This window comes from Clarias gariepinus, chromosome 12, assembly GCF_024256425.1.
Source record: "Clarias gariepinus isolate MV-2021 ecotype Netherlands chromosome 12, CGAR_prim_01v2, whole genome shotgun sequence".
Lineage (NCBI taxonomy): Eukaryota > Metazoa > Chordata > Actinopteri > Siluriformes > Clariidae > Clarias > Clarias gariepinus.
Window position 1 is genome coordinate 9,652,904 of NC_071111.1, and position 18,111 is coordinate 9,671,014.

Below are 18,111 nucleotides of genomic sequence, written 5' to 3' on the forward strand. Positions count from 1 at the left end.
TTTGATTTTCATGAAAGCACAGTCATGATGAGACATACAGTAATGCTGGAAAAAGAAAGCTCTCTCTCTCTCTCACATACACACACACACACACACACACTGCATGCTTCAAGTTGCTACAAGTAGGACTGACATTCTCACACACACACACACACACACACACTGAGACATCACGCGTGCCCTCTTCCACAGACTTCATCCAAGATAAAGCTCGAGGTTAATTTCCATGCCCTCTCTCTCTCACACACACACACACACACACACACTCACATGCGCGCATCTACCAGAGACGACGTTGGTGCGTCTGCACCTGTGTGTGCATCTGAACCTGTGTGTGTGTGTGTGTGTGTGTGTGTTTGGGCACACACGTCTCACCTCGTCGCTCGCTCCGAACGCAGTCTCGGAGAAGCTCCATCACTGGCGGTGTGTGAATTCACATTGCGAGCAAAGTGCTGTCGCTGCATCCCAATACCGCCGCACCTCTCCAAGTCCCCGCGCATTGCTATGGCAACCAGAAAAAAATGGATCGGCGGGAAACTTTGCCTGCTGCCCTTTCTCTCTCTCTCTCTCTCTCTCTTTCTTCTGCTTCTTCTTCTTCTGCTACCACTAAAAGGGCCAGAGCTGGAGATGAGATAGGGACGTGGAGAAGACGCAGACGCACCACGCGCGCCACGGACACGCGGATCACTCGCTTGGAGGAGGAGAGGGGCTGAGGGTGATGAAGGAGGATAAGAGGGAGTGGGTGAGAGAGAGAAGGGGAGAGGAGACGAGAGCGCGTGGGCGTTGGGGCTCTGAGGATCGGCCTCAGTCACGACGGAAATCAGGGAGACGCGCGCCAGAGACAGGTAACGGGGACGCGGATGGAGTGGAGCAAGGCTAGGAACGCGTGTGCGTGCGTGTGCGCGCGCGCCCGTGTGTGTGTGTGTGTGTGTGTGTGTGAACCCTGCAAATCCTGGAAATGCGCACTGACATCATCCAAAATTCATTCATGTAATAAACCTTTGACAAGATTGGCACAGGAGGTCCATGATCTACTTAGAAGCCACACACACACCCACCCACACACACACACACACACACAAGCTGACAGTGCTGGTCTGCACTGTGAAGTGTCTTCTAATCCATGAAAATGATGTTAAATCACACATCCATCCATGTATGCCTGCTCAAAGTGAGACTCGGGTTCGAGAAAGAGCACATTCACAAGCTCTCACCCAAGTCTTCATTCACACACACACACACACACACACACACACACACACCAACTAACCAATGTGAAATCGATTTTTTGAAAAGAAAAGTGCACAGATAAACTTACCCTATACAACCAGGACTCTCATTCCATACCATCTTGACTTCCTCCCCAGCAATCCGTCTCTGCTCTGTGGGAGTGTACGCATGTACATGTGTGTGTGTGTGTGCATGTGTGTAATTGTAAGTGTATGTGGGGAGAGGAAGGGAGGGGAAAATGGAGAGGGAAAAGAGAAAAGAGAAAGATGGAGACAGGGAGGAAGAGAGAGAGAGAGAGAGAGAGAGAGTGCGGAGGCAGAAAGACTGTTACTGTATGACAGGAATGCTCAGCTCAGCCCACACAGTGCAAGCATGATACACTGACTAGCTGTGTGAGTGAGTGTGTGTGTGGTGTGTGTGTGTGCATGTTCAGAGAGAGAGAGAGAGAGAGAGAGAGGCTCAGTCTCCCACTCCATTGCGTGGGCAAGGCCTGCTTCTCTATTTCTCTCACTCTCTGTATCACTCACTCTCCATCTCTCCTTCTTTCTCATTCTCTGAACTGCTATAATAGACGAGAAGAGGCTCTGGTCAGAACAAGTGGGGGAATGTGAATGAGGGAGAAGATGAGAGAGAAGAAAAAAAAGAGAGAGGGAGTGAGAGATGGATCCCTCCTGGATGATAACGTGCCTCGACGATATGGAAACTTTGTCAGCAAAAAAATAATTTACAAAAAAAAGGGGGAAAAAAAACACCACCATGTAGCTCATCTGAAATAGAAGAGCGAATGCTAATCGTCACCATGGCAACCAGCTAAATGTAAACATCAGCAATCTTGCGGCGTGTGGGCGTGCTGCTTTCAGTGTGTGTCTGATGTTCTGATCACAACAATGTGATTCCCGCTGAAGGTCACAAGTGTGACACAAGCAATTATGCAATTCATACTTGCGCACTCGCACTCCGGCTTCTGACAGACACTCGGGATGCGCGGACGCTGGATGTGAACCTGCTAGTCGCATTCTAGACCATGCTTTTTATTAAGCAGGAAGCAGCAAAACACTGCAGTTATAGGAACACTCGTGTGTGTGTGTGATTAACATATTTCACGTGAACATGCGAAAAGTTACTTCATGTTTCGCCTTCAAATGCATCATGCACTGACTAATCAAAAAATAGTCACTGTTTCAGAAGGGTCAAATTATTGGATTGTATCAAGCATTAAATCAATCAAGGAGATTTTAAACCACTGGAACTGGGATAAGAGCTGGTTAACACATTATTAAAACCTGTAAGAATAGTGCTGAACCTTCAACTTTGAGAAAGAAATAAGATAAGAAGAAAAAAATGATGAGAACTCACGGGATTGGGACTAAACAGTTGTGTGTCCATGAGATATCCACTTGTTAGTGAGACTAACCAGATAAAAGCCTTCGACTTGCTGGGGAGCATAAAGATTGGACTTTGGCTTAATGGAAAAAGGTCATGATGAGTTCAGATTGATCCTAATCCTCTCATCAGTGTAAGAAGAGAAGCGCATGAAGCGATGCACCCATCATACATAGTGGCCACTGCACAAGCCTCTTGGGTTGCTTCAGATGGTCAAGTCAAGACTCAGCAATATTTGGCAATAAAATGAAGTCAGCTGCTGACCTGAATGTACTGAATTATAATCACATCTATGAAGTTTTTTTTTCCGTGATAGAATATAAAGATTCCAGGATTTGAATTGTGAAAGAGCAGTCCTGCGCACTGTAATCAAATCTAAAGGCGTCAATGAAATCTTCCATCCATCCATCTAGGAAGCTCAGTAGTCCAATTAGGAACTACAGAAGGAGGAAACCCAACAAGCAAAGGGAGAACATGCAAACATAGACCCGTTACAGGGATCAAACTCAGGATCTGCAGGGCAACATTGTGATCCACTAAGCCACCAGGCTGCAATAATGAAATCTTGCAGAGTGTATATTCAACACAATGCAAATCAAGTAGTGTTGACTAATCAGGACACAAGTTAAATATAAATATAACAGCTAGCATGGTAAGTTTATTCCAAAACCATGCACAGGATGTGAGTTATAGGAGAAAACCAGGCTCACATGTATTTATACTAAAATAGTATACTGTCGCTGTGATGCTATCATCACCATGTTTCACTGTTGTAAATGGTATCCTCAAGTGCGTGTCTGCCAAACATAGCACATAATCTACTGTAATGCCAAAAACATCACTCAGATCACCTTTTGGCACATGTTTACTAGGGGGAATTTCACTCACTTACTCATCGTCTATAACGATTACATTTACATTTAGGCATTTGGCAGACGCTCTTATCCAGAGCAACTTAAAAAAAGTGCTTTAAAGTTTACATCACTGGATACATACTTACACTGGGTTAATTAGGTTACTAACTAAGTGCCATTAGTCCAACACAACTGGGAGGAGGAGAAACAGATACATCTTAAGTCGTCATTTAAAGATCACCAAAGTCTCTGCTGTACGGACATCTAGAGGAAGGGACACTGTTGTCCTGTGAGCAGCGTTTCCTGTCTGAACGGTGGATTTTTCCCCCAACTTCAGAGTTACCCTTGGTTTGCCTTCAGTAGGAAAGATCACATTTGTGCCATATTCTGTCCATATTTTACAAATGGACTTAAAAGTGTTTTTTAACCTTTTCAGATGCGAACAACATATGAAGATTGTTGGAACATACACAACAGTAGAGGCTGGGTCTCATGAGGTTAAGGGAGTTTTTTTTTTGCTGTTTGTTTCTGTATGCCTTGTAAGGGTCCTCTGGAACAGGTGTATTTCTCTTGAAATCATGTGACACTTAAGAAGTTTGAGGGTAAACACATCATGTGACCTTTAGATGACAACTGGATACACCAAAACTAATTTAGGGATTTTGTGAAATGGGGGTGAAAACTTATGCAAGCACAAATGTTTTGTCATAAATCATTTTGCAAACTATAATGACTTTTACTTCCACTTCAGTATTATAGGCTATGGTGGTGGTAATGTACAATTAACTTATTGTATTTCATTTATTCTACTTCCAAGGTGTAACATTACAAAATGTATGAAAGTGTATAGGGGCGAAAACTTATGCAAGGCACTATTGTATCGGATGGTAAGCTGGGGTCTGATTCCACCTAGTTAACACTTTAACAATTAAAAAAAACAGAAAACAAACATTAAAACAATTCTCTGGGAGTCAGAATGACGCATTGTAAATGATACCAAGCCTGATATGTTCACCCACAAATGATAAGAGCTGCAGTGTAATCATCTCAAGTGCTTCGTCTGTTTGTTCACAAAGAAAGTGTAGGTCACAAAACTGGTCCGTGCTTCTTCAGATCTGATACACTGAAACAGTTTTATTAATTGTTTAAGTCCTACACCTGAACAAAACCATCAATCACCACAAAGATCACGTACACATTTCTGCATCCTCAGCTCAGAGCTGCACGAGGAGGACCTTCGAGATCTGCACTGCATGTTCTCAGCATGCAGCTGCACTAGGAGGCTTTCAGAGTTCCGAAGAGTGTGTCCTGGCCTGAGCTGGGCTGTGCTTGGGGGCCACCTCCTGGATAAGATCGACCAGTTCAGTCTTTTCCAGGCACCCACGGCATTCCTCTCCCCACGAGGCCAAGACTCGCTTCAGCTCCAGCACTCGCATCTTAGACAGAGCCTCTCGACTCCAGTCCAGCACCTGGTGTTCTGGAACACGCACAAAAAAAACACACTGTTAGGTAGATAGATGCAAGATGTTGGTATTAGGACAGGATGAACCCAGTGACTGAGTGTTGAGACTGCTTTAACCCATGAGCTCCCAGGATCCTTTAGTGTGTCCAAACTTTTTTTCCTCACTCTCCTAATCACATAGCAATTAGTTCTGCTGTAATTACAGGATACCATGCTCCATGATGAATACCTGGAGTAATACGCTAGGATGTTAGGGAGTTAATTACAGGTTGACACAGTTATGCGTTTAAATAAGTAATAACACACTATGAAAATAATCCACGCTGGGGTGGAGTGATACTGTACGTCCCAATGTGAAAAGGATTATCTTCGCATAACCCAATGGTCTGTTGTCTGTTACTCCACTGCTTTGCGAATGATTACAGTGTTTAATTTATTAATGCCGTTATATTTTAACCTCAGATTTATTCCCTGATTGTCTGCATTAAAAATGTATCTCCCGTTATCACTTACGTTATACAGTAGCAATTAGCAGCAATAAAAAGTCATTCCCTTAACATCATTTTCTTTTCTCTTTTTTGTCATTTTGCCTCTTGATATTTTACAAAGAAAATGCAAATCATAAACACCTCTGTCTGCGAGACTTTCTCCTGCTGGGAATCTTTGAAAAGAACTGTGATTGTTATAAAGTGCTGACACTCCACACTCCTTGCATAAATGTTCAAGAAATTTCTCCTCAATCAAAAAAAAAAAAAGAAAAAAAAAAAGCATTGTATTAATGATTGCTCTGTATGCTTTTCTTTTTTGTTTAAAGAAAAATTTTAAAAGCAGATTATTATTGGTCTTAATAATGTTTTGGTGGTGGAGCGGCCACCATACGAGTTCCAGTGAATGAGCTGTTAGTATACAGTATATGATAATGTATTAGAGTCATCACGTCAATATGGACCTAATTAGGACTGCACCTAATGACTTTTTTTAGTGATTAATTAATTAAATAATTCATTAAGTAATTACCCATTTATTAGCATACAAATTATTTTTCATTGTTACCCTAGCCATAATTCTTTGGTTGGATTATTGATCCTTTTATTAACCTGCCAGTAAATAATATAATAATAATAACTTTCCATCCATTCATCCCTTTAAGAACCTCTGTAGTCCAACCATGGACCATGGAGGCCAGAGATGACCATTGTATTTATTCTCATTTGTACAACCGTGGTAGGACCTCCAGTCATCATTCACACACTACGTGCAATTTGGAAACGCCAGTTAGGCTAATCTGCATGTGTTTGGACTGTGAAAGGAAATTTGAGAACCTGGAGGAAACCCACCAAGCATGGGGAGAACATGCAAACTCCATGCACAGAGATCCGAGGCAGGAATCGAACCCGGACCCTGGAACTGCCAATAATAACTTCTATTCTATGAAATCTATGAAATCTATGCAGGAAGCGGCCACGTCAAACTTCATGTCACTCAGTTTTAAAAGGCTTTACCCCTCTAAACAAACTGTTTACAAACCACTAATGCCCTGGAAAGTGGTGTGGTGAAAGACTAGCCGTTAGCACCTGCTCTGGGGAATCTGAGCTGCACTTTATGACACGAGTTCACTGATGGAAAATCATACCAAAAAAAAATAAGCTTCCCCGCTAGTAATACTGTACGTTCAGAATCTAACAAGCTAGCATTCCTGACATGCTTCTTTTAAACTTTCAGGAACTGTTTGGTGTATTTATTTAAGGAGTTCTTAGTGGTAGTAGTGGTGGTAATGTAGTAGTAGTGGTGGTAGACTGCACTTCCAGTGCATATTTCCTTTCTCTCAATTTGTCAATTCAGTCTTTGACCAACATACATTATTAGAACATGTCCTATGTCAGGTTAAAAAAAAACAAAGACAAAAGATTGTATACACCCTGACTCATGCTTACTGGCCCAAAATTTAATTTAGGAAGAAAATCTCGCCTTCTGGACCCGGCTGATTCACCATGATGCTCTACTTGTGCTTGAAGCTTCAGCACTTCTGACTCATTTTCCGCTTTTATGGACGGTCCCGCATGGAAACCCTAAACATGCACTTCCCAAAAGCAGTTTATACCCACGATTCATCATTGTATAATCTCTGTGGATATTCTCACCTGGATACTGTGGATTTGCTGAGACTGTCCTGTGCTTATCCCAGGGCACTTATTCATAATCTGCTACACTGAACATCTTGTATCACTCTTATTACTGTTTGTCTTTACACTTCGAAATCTGTATCCTGTAATGTTGAAAACCGGGTTTCACAGATGAGTGGGAGGGGTTCCCTTTGGATTCAAGGTTTTCTTCGGGGTCACCTATGGCTTGCTAAATAGTATTCAAAAAAATTGTACGAGGGGTGGTCAAGTCAAACCGGGACTTTTGATTGTGCTGACTAACAGAGCAGTTATAAGAGTAAAAACACTTGGCTTGGAGTGAGGTCAGGACAGTACAAAGGATGCGGCAATAACTTTCAGCTGAGCTCCGGTAATGTGCATGTGCTGTTGCTGAATGATGTGTGTACAGTTCCCCTCACATAACATGAGTCTTATTACTGTATGGGCTTGAAGTCTTCAGTAAATGTCAACCGGTTTTACGCCTTCATTTTTCCGGTTCGTCTTGAACGCCCCTCGTATTTAGTTCAAAAATATGAATCTATGCCTCATGTAAAGCAATTTCCAACTGTCTAAAAATCTGCATATAAACTCAAGGAACCTTACACAAAGTAAGTTGTACAGTATCATAAAGTTATTAATCCAGCGTCTGACATAAAATGTGCAAAAGACCACGCCAGAAACAGAACATCACCATTTTAACATATAGCTTGGTGTGACTCAAACTCAGATAGATAGTGGGCGTTCGAAATTATTCAGATGATTAAATTCTGGTGTGTATATATAGTATATTCTCCTGTTTATGAAATAATTTTATAGCACGATGGTGTTACTGAGGGAGTAGGTCTGATCTGAAGGAATTATGTCTGAGTTCTGAGGCGAGCATGTAATGATTTAGATCATGGAGTTTTACACACTGCTAAACATAAAAGTTCCAGAAAAAGGAAAATCATATCAGTGGAAATTTTAACAGGAGTTTATACTCAATTTTTTGTAAGCTGGACTGTACTGATTAAACCTAACAGAGCTTTAAACAGGGAATAATTAGAGATAAGAAAACAGTACTGCTCCTGGGCTTGTACCATATCGCAGTTCACAGATCTGTTGGTCTCTTTGCTGGAGTCTCTGGCAGATCTTTTGCACCGGGACATGGGCGCTGAGAGGGCGGCTCACCTCTCCGGTCACTTTCGCAGCTGCGTCACTGGAGGCTCCGAGGTAATAACACTGAGGGAGTCACATACAGACAGAGAGAGAGAGAGAGAGACTTTAATCTAAGTACTACCGTTTACAACATTCAGTCTAAAAAATTTCTTATATTAAATCTACTCTTCCATGCTATCAAAAATATTATATTTATTTGAAAAAAAAAAAAAAAATCACCAACCCCATCCCCCTAAACACACCCAAAAAACGTACAACTCCGATAGAAAACAACTCTCATTTATAGCAAAGTACCATTTAAATGCTTTTTAAGGGCTTCTCGGAAATATAATTGAGTTCCAGTGTTCTTTCAAGCAATGACATGAATATTCTAGTAGGCATGGATGCACCGAGGTGTAATACATTAGCTCAATTTCATGGGAGGAAACAAATAATAATAATAATAAATTGTCCCCTCAGAAAGTATTGGAACGACTAGGGCAGCTTTTTTTTTTTTACATTCTCTGCAGTGAGGTGTAAAAAACTAAAGATAACTAGGATTGATAGATCAGAATTTCAGCTTTTATACCCTGACAACTTAGGACATGGCACCTTTTGTCTGAGTTAGTCAATTTTTCAAGTGATAAAAACTTATATATCATAATAATATAATATGTAATATCATACAAACCTCTTCAGCCACAGCATTACAAAGCAAACCATTATGTTTGTGTATGTTTACTTTGTACCACCTGGGTAGCTCTGGCCCCTCGGGGCTCCACAAGGCTAAGGGCCCCAGTGGTTTCTGGAACCTGGACGTTAGCAGCGGGTCCTTTAGGGGCTGTCGATTTAATTGGACTCTGTGGAGTTTTGAGGCCAGGTCAGTGACCCTAGGCTCTTTGCTTGCTGAGCCCTGGGCGTGTCAGTCTGTTGTGCACTGGGTGTTCTAGTGGCCTTTTATGATGGCCAGCATTTACTTTTATTTCAGGCCATACATGCTGGCTAGCCTTTGGTCTCCAGGGCATGGTCAAGCCTTGATTGCCCTTGATCCTGTGCACCACTCGATAACCAATGGTAATGTGTTATTGTTATGGCTAATTGGTGTATAACACAGAGAAAAGAACAAGCCTTGCTGTTCCAATACCTTTAGTAGGTCTGTACATTATGTGAGTGTGTACTGTATGTGTGTGTGTCTTACTAGTCGGCTCTCTTTCCCTTTAGCTTCAGCACATGCTTTAATAAGCTCCTCCTCTACAAGTGCTGAGGACAGCTCCCTGCGAGTCGCAGCCAAAGACCTGTAAAGACGTTCTAAAAATCCCACACACACTATACAACACCCACACACACAGCAATAAATACTATGTTTGAATTCTACTTTTATGAGAACACTGAAGTTAAAATATTTACTGGAAGAGAGTGTGTAGTGTAGAGGTGTGCATAACTATGTATCCCTCAATAGTAGTGTACTGGGTCCATTTAAATGCCATCATATACTTTTACTACAAAGTCCAGACTTAGTTTTTGTTTTTTTCTTTTAGACCAAATATTTAAGCTCATTTCCTGTTCAATAGATTTTAACACAATTTGCACGTTTGTCACATACAGATACATGCATGAACATTCTAGTTGTTTAGTGCATTAAGGATGTTTTTCTTGCTGTTTCCCTCATTAAGGTGGCACAGTAGTACTGGAGGTGGTGCTGTCTGTGTAGAGTTTCTGTGCATGACTGCTTAAGTTTCTCAGGGAACTCTGGTTGCCTCACAGTTCCCAAAATCATGTCAGATGAGTAGTTGGTTACACCTATAACTCTGAATGAGTCTGTGTGTGTGTGTGTGTGTGTGTGTGTGTTTATGGCATCTGGTGTATTCATACTACTTGTCCAGTACCTAGAAACCCTGACCAAGACAAAGTGGTTACTAAAGATAAAACTTTGGGTGCTGTGGGTTGCGGGGTGGGGCCTCCATGGATTAAACAAGTTTGTCCAGAACGTATCATAGTGCTTGATGCTGGGACAGGTTTAAGGTTCTTAGTTACAATAAAGGCAAATTGTAATCCTGGGGTAAATTGTAATCAAGAGGTCACCAAAGCCGGTCATCCAATCCGCACACAACAACTGGATGCCGTTTCTAACGCAAGCCTGCCATTTTTATCTGGGCCTGGGACCGGCACTGAATTACTGATTACCTTTAATCCCAACGATCAATCACTGATCACCTTTAAATCCAGTGATCAATCACAAATCCAGTGATCAATCACTAATCACATTTGTTCCCAATGATCGATCACTGATCCCCTTTAATTACAATGACCAATCAATGATCACCTTTTATTCCGTTAATCAATCACTGATCACTTTTTATGAAGCCGAACCTGATCCTCACGACTAAACCCAAACCACTGAGGTTATTTCACCCCTACTTTACTAGTGAAGTGAAGGGTACTTGACTAGTCTAGTCAGCGAAAAGGGCTAACACATTTGCAAAAAAAGGTTGCTAGTAGGCACCACCAGATGACGTCATAATATTATTGGCATACTAACTGAATCAACAGTTGGGAGGTGTGTATAGTGGCCTGAGGGACTGTTGACATGCATGCACACTTTATTATACTGTAGAGCTTAGGCATACTGTGCAGGGAAAGGTTTAGTTGCATAAAGCAGATTTAAACCTATAACGCGACTAAATTACCCTTACACTATTTATATTTATAATATATAATATATATAACTATATTTATTTTTTATTCCAATTTGAGTAATACTCGAGTAATGTTAGCTGTGTAATAATGCAAGCATGCTTTCCTTTTACACTTCATGCTTTGCAGCACATTTCTATTTTTACACGCAGAAACAGACAGAAGCATGCGCTCGGCAACCCGAGAAGCCCAGGCCTCCTCACCTTCACACGGCTCTGACTCGGTTACCGCAAAAACAGCGCATAAAAGCCAGATCACTGCTGTGGTGCTGTTTAAATGCATGTTCGTCTGAGCGTTATATCAGCCGTGGCGCACTTTTCCCTCAGGACTACATTACCCATGATTACCCGCTCCAGCAGCGCGTTCTAAATTTGGCGCTGTTCATTCATTGGATTCCAGCTCGCGCACCGGTTCTTTAATTTAATTGGCTGAATGCGCTGTCAATCATTGCCATATTCGCGTGCCACTGTTCGGAGATTAAAAGTACTTCTCTTCTATTGGTCAAGAACAATGAGATCAACCCGCCTTGTCTCGTAAACTCGTCTGCTATTGGTTGAAAAATAAATCCGCCTCCTTTTTTGTTTCCGGTAGCTGTAGAGGCTTTTTTTCCATGAGAAAGCATGGCTGCGATCGGCGTACATTTTGGATACACGTGTGCGTGTGTTGCAGTATTCAAGGTAAACGTTGAAAACGGTGGTTAAAATCACGTGATTTATATACCTGTACGGTGCCATTACTTTTGCGCTGCGGGTTCATTGTCGCCTAGCTGGTTAAGTACACGGTTTATTATAGTCCAGCATCGCTTTCAGTACGTGTCAGGATGTTATGTGGTGTTATGTATCATTACATGTAAAATAAATACTGTACAGTGCCATTACTTTTGCACTGCAGGGTTATTGTCGTCCAGCTGAAAAAGTCTTTGCAGTCTGTTATAGTCCAGCATTTCTTTCAGTGCATATCAGGATGTTATGTCTCAATTCATGTAAGATTACAGGTGTATGTTATGTCTCATACCTGTACAGTGCCATTACTTTTGCACTGAGGGGTTATTGTCATCTAGCTGGTTACATACGTCCAGTTTATTATAGTCAGCATTGTTTTCAGTGCATATCAGGATGTTGTAATAAGATCTAACCAACAGCATGATGATAAATCTGCGGTGCCATTACTTTTACTCTGCAGGTTTATTGTAGCGGGTTAAATGCATGCAGTTTATTATAGTCTAGCATTAGTCTTATTTCCTATTAGGATGTTATGATATGTGTAATTACCTGTGAAATAAATGCCTGTACAGTGCCATTACTTTTGCACTGTGGTGTTATTGTCATCTAGCTGCACTGCATACAGTTTATTATAGTCCATCATTGCTCTCCGTGCATATCTGGATCAATTGTGTCTCACTACATGTGGGTAGGGTTAGTTTTGCTATATGATCATTGTGATGTGTCTCAGGATGGACGGGCTGATGTGGTGGCTAATGACGCAGGGGACAGAGTCACTCCAGCTGTTGTGGCTTACAGAGAAACTGAGCAGGTAAAGAAGATGCACACATGCACCTTTGTATAGCCGTGGCCAAAAGTTTTGAGAATGACACAAATATCATTTTACTTACTTACTTTAGTAATAAATTAATATCATTACAAGCCTTTTCTTAGGTGTCAAAGGATTTTATTGAGAATTATATTAAGTTAATGCAAAGAGTCAATATGTGCAGCATTGAGTATTTTTCAAGACTTCTGCAATTTGCCCTGGCCTGCTGTCAATCAACTTCTGGGCCACATCCTGACTTTTCCCCCCGAGCCAGTCACTCTCGGAGGATGTTTTTGTACCATTCTTTATTCATAGTTGTGTTCTTAGTCAAAATTGTGAGTGAGCCCACTTTCTTGGCCCTCTAATCTGCAAGTCTTTGGACTGTTGGAGGAGACCCACCAGGCACAGGGGACACATGCAAACTTCATGAACACAGACAATCAGCTATGCCGGCATTCACGCTTGATAACATTTTACATTACCGTTGGTCAACAAGCCCAGTCATTTGTGTCTCTGTCTTGGCAATGTACATTCATGAAGAAGCTCTGAAAAGAGGCTTGTGTTCATCTTCTAGTTTAAATACCATCATTTTTAACCAAGGCACTTGTTGTATTTATAAAGGGTGCCATTATTTCTGGATCTGACTGTATCTCATTTGTTTCTCAAATTTTATAACAGACACATTATGCTTTCATTTTCAGCCTGCATAGTTAAAATAATAAAATTTCCCTTCTGCTCATAATTTTTAGCTCTTGTTTAGACTTAACAGCAGTGAAGTATATATTTATTTATATATCCTGAACACACATCATTAGTGTCTCCAATTCCCTTTGGCATTTTCCTCAGATTGTTGGTATCGCAGCGAAGCAGGGGAGAATAAGGAACGCTGCCAACACTGTGGTCAAAGTGAAGCAGATTCTCGGCAGACGGTACGTCTCACGTCTCAGGCTTTTATTTTTTTTCTTTTTCTTTTCCTAAATCAAATCCCTGCATGCAGCTTATTGGTCCAGACATATGACCTTTTGTGAAAGACTGCAACTGTGCTGTTTCTCTAAAGCCTTGTTGTTTGTTTTTTAACGAGTCTAATCTAATCCTGTGCGATATGTCAAAAAATGATCCTGATTTATTTTTATCAATCAATAGTGATAATTATTGAATATTAATGAGCTATTACAAGGCTATATATTATAAGTACCCGTATAATAACCGTAATTCATTCTTGGATAACGAGAATGGAATATTGTTGTCCTTAAATGAAAATCAATATAGGGATCAAGGAATGATTTTTCCTTGAGTCACAATAATTTAAGAAGGCAAGTAAAATCAACTGGTGTATTGACCTGTCTCCCAAAACCCTAAACCCTACTGCTCATTTTATTTACTGTTGAGTGCAAAAGTTTACACACCCTAGAGACGATGATGAAATGTGCTCTGTATTTAGTTTTAGGTTTTATAGATGCATTTTACTATTTTTTACCCGGATGCAAACTTTGCACTCTGGCTCATAATGCAAGTTTTGAACATTCTGTGAGGATTAAAATCATTCATACACCTTCTTTTAGCTATGATGACCCAGAGGCTCAGACACACAGAGATGAAAGCAAATGCACAGTGAGTACCTGTCTGATCTCGCTTCTGATTAGTCATCATCTTTTTTTTCTTCTTTTTTTTGATCCAAAAACACTTTACTGAAAGGAATAATGTAGCTGTTTGGGGAAATATTTACACGAATCACATGGTTCGATTTTTTTTTCTTTGGTTGTGCTCTTTGTCACAACTTTAGATCGTTAGCAAAGGGGATCTGCCCATGTATGAACTCGACACGGGGGAGACCACCAAGTATGTGTCTCCTGAAGACGTAGCCAGATTGATTTTTCACAAAATGAAAGGTGAGTCCGAACGAGCTCTGAAGTTGCTTTTTTTTTTTTTTTTTAGCCGTGTGTGTTTTGTTTAGCCTGTTTTTGCAAAGGACGGCGCTGGAGCGTTCTAAAAATGCTGTGTGGTTGGGATGCAGGAAATGATTGAACAAATGATTTATACTAGTAGTGTTGTGTGTGCGCAGAGACGGCTCAGTCAGCTTTGGGGTCGGATGTCAAAGATGCCGTCATCACAGTGCCTTTTGAGTTTGGCGAGACGCAGAAGAACGCACTGAGGTACAGGATCGGTCAATGAAAGGAATGCTAACGCAATACTACTTTACTTATACGAGTGTCACAGTTTTGGTGCTGCTTTGTTTCAGGAACGCTGCAGAAGGAGCCGGATTCAACGTCCTCCGCCTGATTCACGAACCCTCCGCCGCGCTCCTGGCCTACGGCATCGGCCAGGACTCTCCGTCAGGGAAGAGGTAATGTCTCGGAGCAAATCACGTCATAATTTGAAATGTTTCTTTTAGCTGATGTTTAATCCTCCACTTTTGTTCAGCCATGTGCTGGTGTACAAGCTCGGCGGGACGTCCCTGAGCGTGACGGCTCTGGAGGTGAATAGCGGGATGTACCGAGTGCTCGCTACACACACCGACCACAGCACTGGAGGAGAGAGTTTCACCCAGGCCCTCGCTCAATACCTGGCTGGTGAATTCAAAAAGTAAATGCTGCTCATATCCAGTGTGTCTTTTTTCTTTTCTTTCTTTTTTTTTTTTTTTTTTACTGGAGCTCATCGTGTGTGTGCACATCGACAGGGTGTATAAGCATGACGTTAGTGGGAACCCAAGGGCGATGATGAAGCTGATGAACAGTGCTGATGTCGCCAAACACACACTCTCAACGCTGGGCAGCTCTAACTGCTTCGTAGACTCGCTTTACGACGGCATGGACTTTGAGTGTAACGTGTCCAGGTGAGGACGTGTTCCACCTGCATGTCCCTGCACTACACCTAAAAATGATCAATGTTTTAATGCTTTGTGTGTGTGTGTGTGTTCACAGAGCACGATTCGAGTTGATCTGCTCGAACCTGTTCAGTAAGAGCATCCAGCCAATCAGAAAACTCCTGGAGCAAGTCAACCTCTCCACCTCAGACGTCAACAAGGTAATGAACACTAGGGGGAGCCAGGAGGGTGTTTACTGTCAAGTAAAGATTAAATGTTTGTAATTGAACTAAAAAAAACATCATTAAGAGGAAATGGGTTGAGTCGCTGTACTGTAAATGACCAAAGGGCTCTGAGATCCCGTCCCTCAGTCCGTGTGAAAGCAGCGATCTAGTGGATGTACTGATTTAGCACTAACCCTGTAATCTGGACCGCAGGTGGTCCTGAGTGGAGGATCAGCACGGATTCCCAAACTGCAGCAGATGATCAAAGACTTGTTTCCAGACGTGGAGCTGCTGTGCTCCATCCCTCCAGACGAGGTGATCCCGGTGGGTGCGGCCATGCAGGCGGGAATCCTGGTGGGCAAGGACAGCCTGGACCTGGGTGAGGACTCCATCACTGTGGACTGCTGTGCCAGTGACATCCTGGTCAAGGTGAGAGAGAAAGAGACTGCAGAAAGGAGAGGGTTTTAGTTATTCGTCTTATTTTAAAATATTGAATTATGAATGGTTTTGCTGTAATGCTGTTTGTTCTGTCGTTGCACTGCAGCCATATAATCAGTTTATACTTTTTGCTGATTATGGTAGTGGTGGTGGTTATGCTGCACTGCATTGTAGGACTGGGACAAAAACTAATTTTGGAGGAAAAAAAGCAGAGCTGAGCAGTAAGCTTCAGGGAGAGGTTGTTGTTCTATGAGATTCACTGGAGAATCATCTAAATGCATCACGTTTTAATCAAAAGGATGAGATTTCACACGAAATCTGATTCTATGTACAAATGAGTTCAGTTAGTGTTCAGTATCGCAATGCTTATATCCTTTTTTTTTTTTTTAAACACTTTTTTCCTTTTGATTGTGTAAAACTGCTTTGTTAAAAGCGCTACACAACTAAAATCTAATTAAATATACTGCATAATAGTGATCTACTGTAGAAATATGCAGGACATTTGAAGATTTTTTTTTTTAATGTTTAAATCCCAAGATAGTTTGACCCCAGTGCATATATGGACCTGTTCTATAATAGTTTCAGAAGTGCCCTGTGTCTCTTATCTGATCATGCACACTCATGAAGGAGAAACCCAAGAGCTTTGTCGTGTTGGGCCCAACCGGGTGGACACTGTTTAAGGCACAAAGCACGTTCAAATGAAGAGCGCTCGTGCTATTTTAATCTTTTTCGCTCTCCTAACACGGCGCTACTTGTGTAGGAGTTCAACAATAAAGAGGACAGATTTCTACCTCTGCTATTCCTTCAACACCAAGTGCCTCTGACTCAGTGGATAAACAGTGGTTGCGCGAATCGAATAGGAATTAACAAGCGCGGCTGTAAATAACCAGGAACCCAAAATGCCAAAGGCTTGTGCGGGTCGAAGGAATAAAATTCATCTCGTCTGTCTAATAAAAGCATTCGGGAAGCCCAGTCCTGTACGGTCACGCTGTATACGCTGGTGTTTTCTTGAATGATGCTGCACACCACACTCGGGTGTGAAAGAACACATTCTACCTGAATGCTATTGATTTGCAGGGTTACTCACCTGTCCGGTAACGTTCTCTTATCTCGCAGGAAGTGGACGACTCCGGGGCGGACATCTTCACCGTTTTGTTTCCGTCCGGCACGCCCCTCCCTGCCCGTCGCCAGCACACGCTGCAGGGCCCCGGCAGCCTGGCCTCGGTGTGTCTGGAGCTGTTCCAGGCGCAGAAACCCCTAGCGCAGGTGCGACAATCTTTCAAATTAGCGCATACTACTTTTTATAATCCTATCTAAGTAGTAAATGCATGATTAATACGTGTCTTTTATCTGTTTTTATTTTGTCTCACAGATTGTCCTTAGGGACCTCGAACCTAAAGAGGAGCTGCATCACATCGTCACGGTGGTCACCATGAAAAGGTACTTGTTGTGGTTTTGTGCCATGAATAAGAAGCACAGCAGCAGTGGTGTTATTTCTTTACTAAAGCCCCGTGTGTGTCTGTGTGCTTCTTTCTCAGGGACGGTTCACTCCACGTCACTTGTACAGAGCAAGACAGCGGCAGATCGGAGGCTGTTACTATAGAAACAGCAGCGGCGGCGTTATAGGACATTTTATACACTCATATTGTACTATATTAACATCTAAACCGCAGAACCTGTAATGCCTGTGCTTCTGGAGAAAACCCTGGGCATTCCGAAACAATCACATGCTCCCTCGAGTGAACATTTCCTAAAATCTGACATTTAATCTTTTTTTTTTTTTTTCGTGCATTAAAAGTCTTTTTATGTGATTTGATGCCATTTGAGCTGTAAATGTCAGAACAAATGCTGCACTGGTTTAAACAGTCCACTAATGTGTACAGCGTATAAACACCAAGACATTTGATTGATGAAGGGCAAAGGGAAAATATGTAAAGTGTAGTCCATAATTAATGGCACCCTTTTATAAAAATGGCGTAAAATGAGGCAAAAAGCCAACCTACTGTACTTTCTGCCAACTAACTCGATCCAGATTGCCTATTTCCCTATGAAAAGCACATGGCATGTACAGTGTTATGTACCGTATACATCACAACCTGATTTGTGAACATTAACGAATAAATGCAAGCACTCTATGTCTATATAATAAACTTTTTGCAATGAATCAGACAAGACGCTCATCCTGAGAGCCGCAGTCAGAGTTGTTTTGGTCGGA

The 18,111-nt window shown here is 41.9% G+C and overlaps 3 protein-coding genes across 4 annotated transcripts in view; 1 reads left to right on the forward strand and 2 right to left on the reverse strand.

Annotated features, from left to right (window-relative positions):
- Positions 1 to 1,517, reverse strand: part of shank3b (SH3 and multiple ankyrin repeat domains 3b) — a 38,975-nt gene extending 37,458 nt beyond the window's left edge. The window contains exon 1 of one of the 2 annotated variants that reach the window (XM_053508304.1): positions 1,319 to 1,517. The gene's annotated coding sequence lies outside the window, so the exon portion shown is untranslated. Of the gene's footprint in view, positions 1 to 375; positions 611 to 1,318 lie in introns of those variants that run through there. The other variant, XM_053508305.1, reaches the window with a different exon arrangement.
- A 2,843-nt stretch (positions 1,518 to 4,360) lies between these two features.
- On the reverse strand, positions 4,361 to 11,243 carry cdnf (cerebral dopamine neurotrophic factor). The gene is made up of 4 exons (XM_053508948.1): positions 11,105 to 11,243; positions 9,406 to 9,533; positions 8,150 to 8,291; positions 4,361 to 4,944 (listed from the first exon to the last, which is right to left on the reverse strand). Exons 1-4 carry the CDS (start codon positions 11,181 to 11,183, stop codon positions 4,754 to 4,756), a joined length of 540 nt encoding a protein of 179 aa, XP_053364923.1. The 5' UTR covers positions 11,184 to 11,243; the 3' UTR covers positions 4,361 to 4,753.
- Positions 11,244 to 11,497: 254 nt separating this feature from the next.
- hspa14 (heat shock protein 14) lies at positions 11,498 to 18,056 on the forward strand. Its single transcript, XM_053508242.1, has 14 exons — positions 11,498 to 11,578; positions 12,354 to 12,434; positions 13,278 to 13,360; positions 13,994 to 14,042; positions 14,215 to 14,320; positions 14,494 to 14,584; positions 14,671 to 14,775; positions 14,853 to 15,014; positions 15,109 to 15,264; positions 15,353 to 15,455; positions 15,672 to 15,887; positions 17,013 to 17,162; positions 17,269 to 17,336; positions 17,435 to 18,056. Exons 1-14 carry the CDS (start codon positions 11,522 to 11,524, stop codon positions 17,520 to 17,522), a joined length of 1,515 nt encoding a protein of 504 aa, XP_053364217.1. The 5' UTR covers positions 11,498 to 11,521; the 3' UTR covers positions 17,523 to 18,056.
- The last annotated feature ends 55 nt before the right edge of the window (positions 18,057 to 18,111 follow it).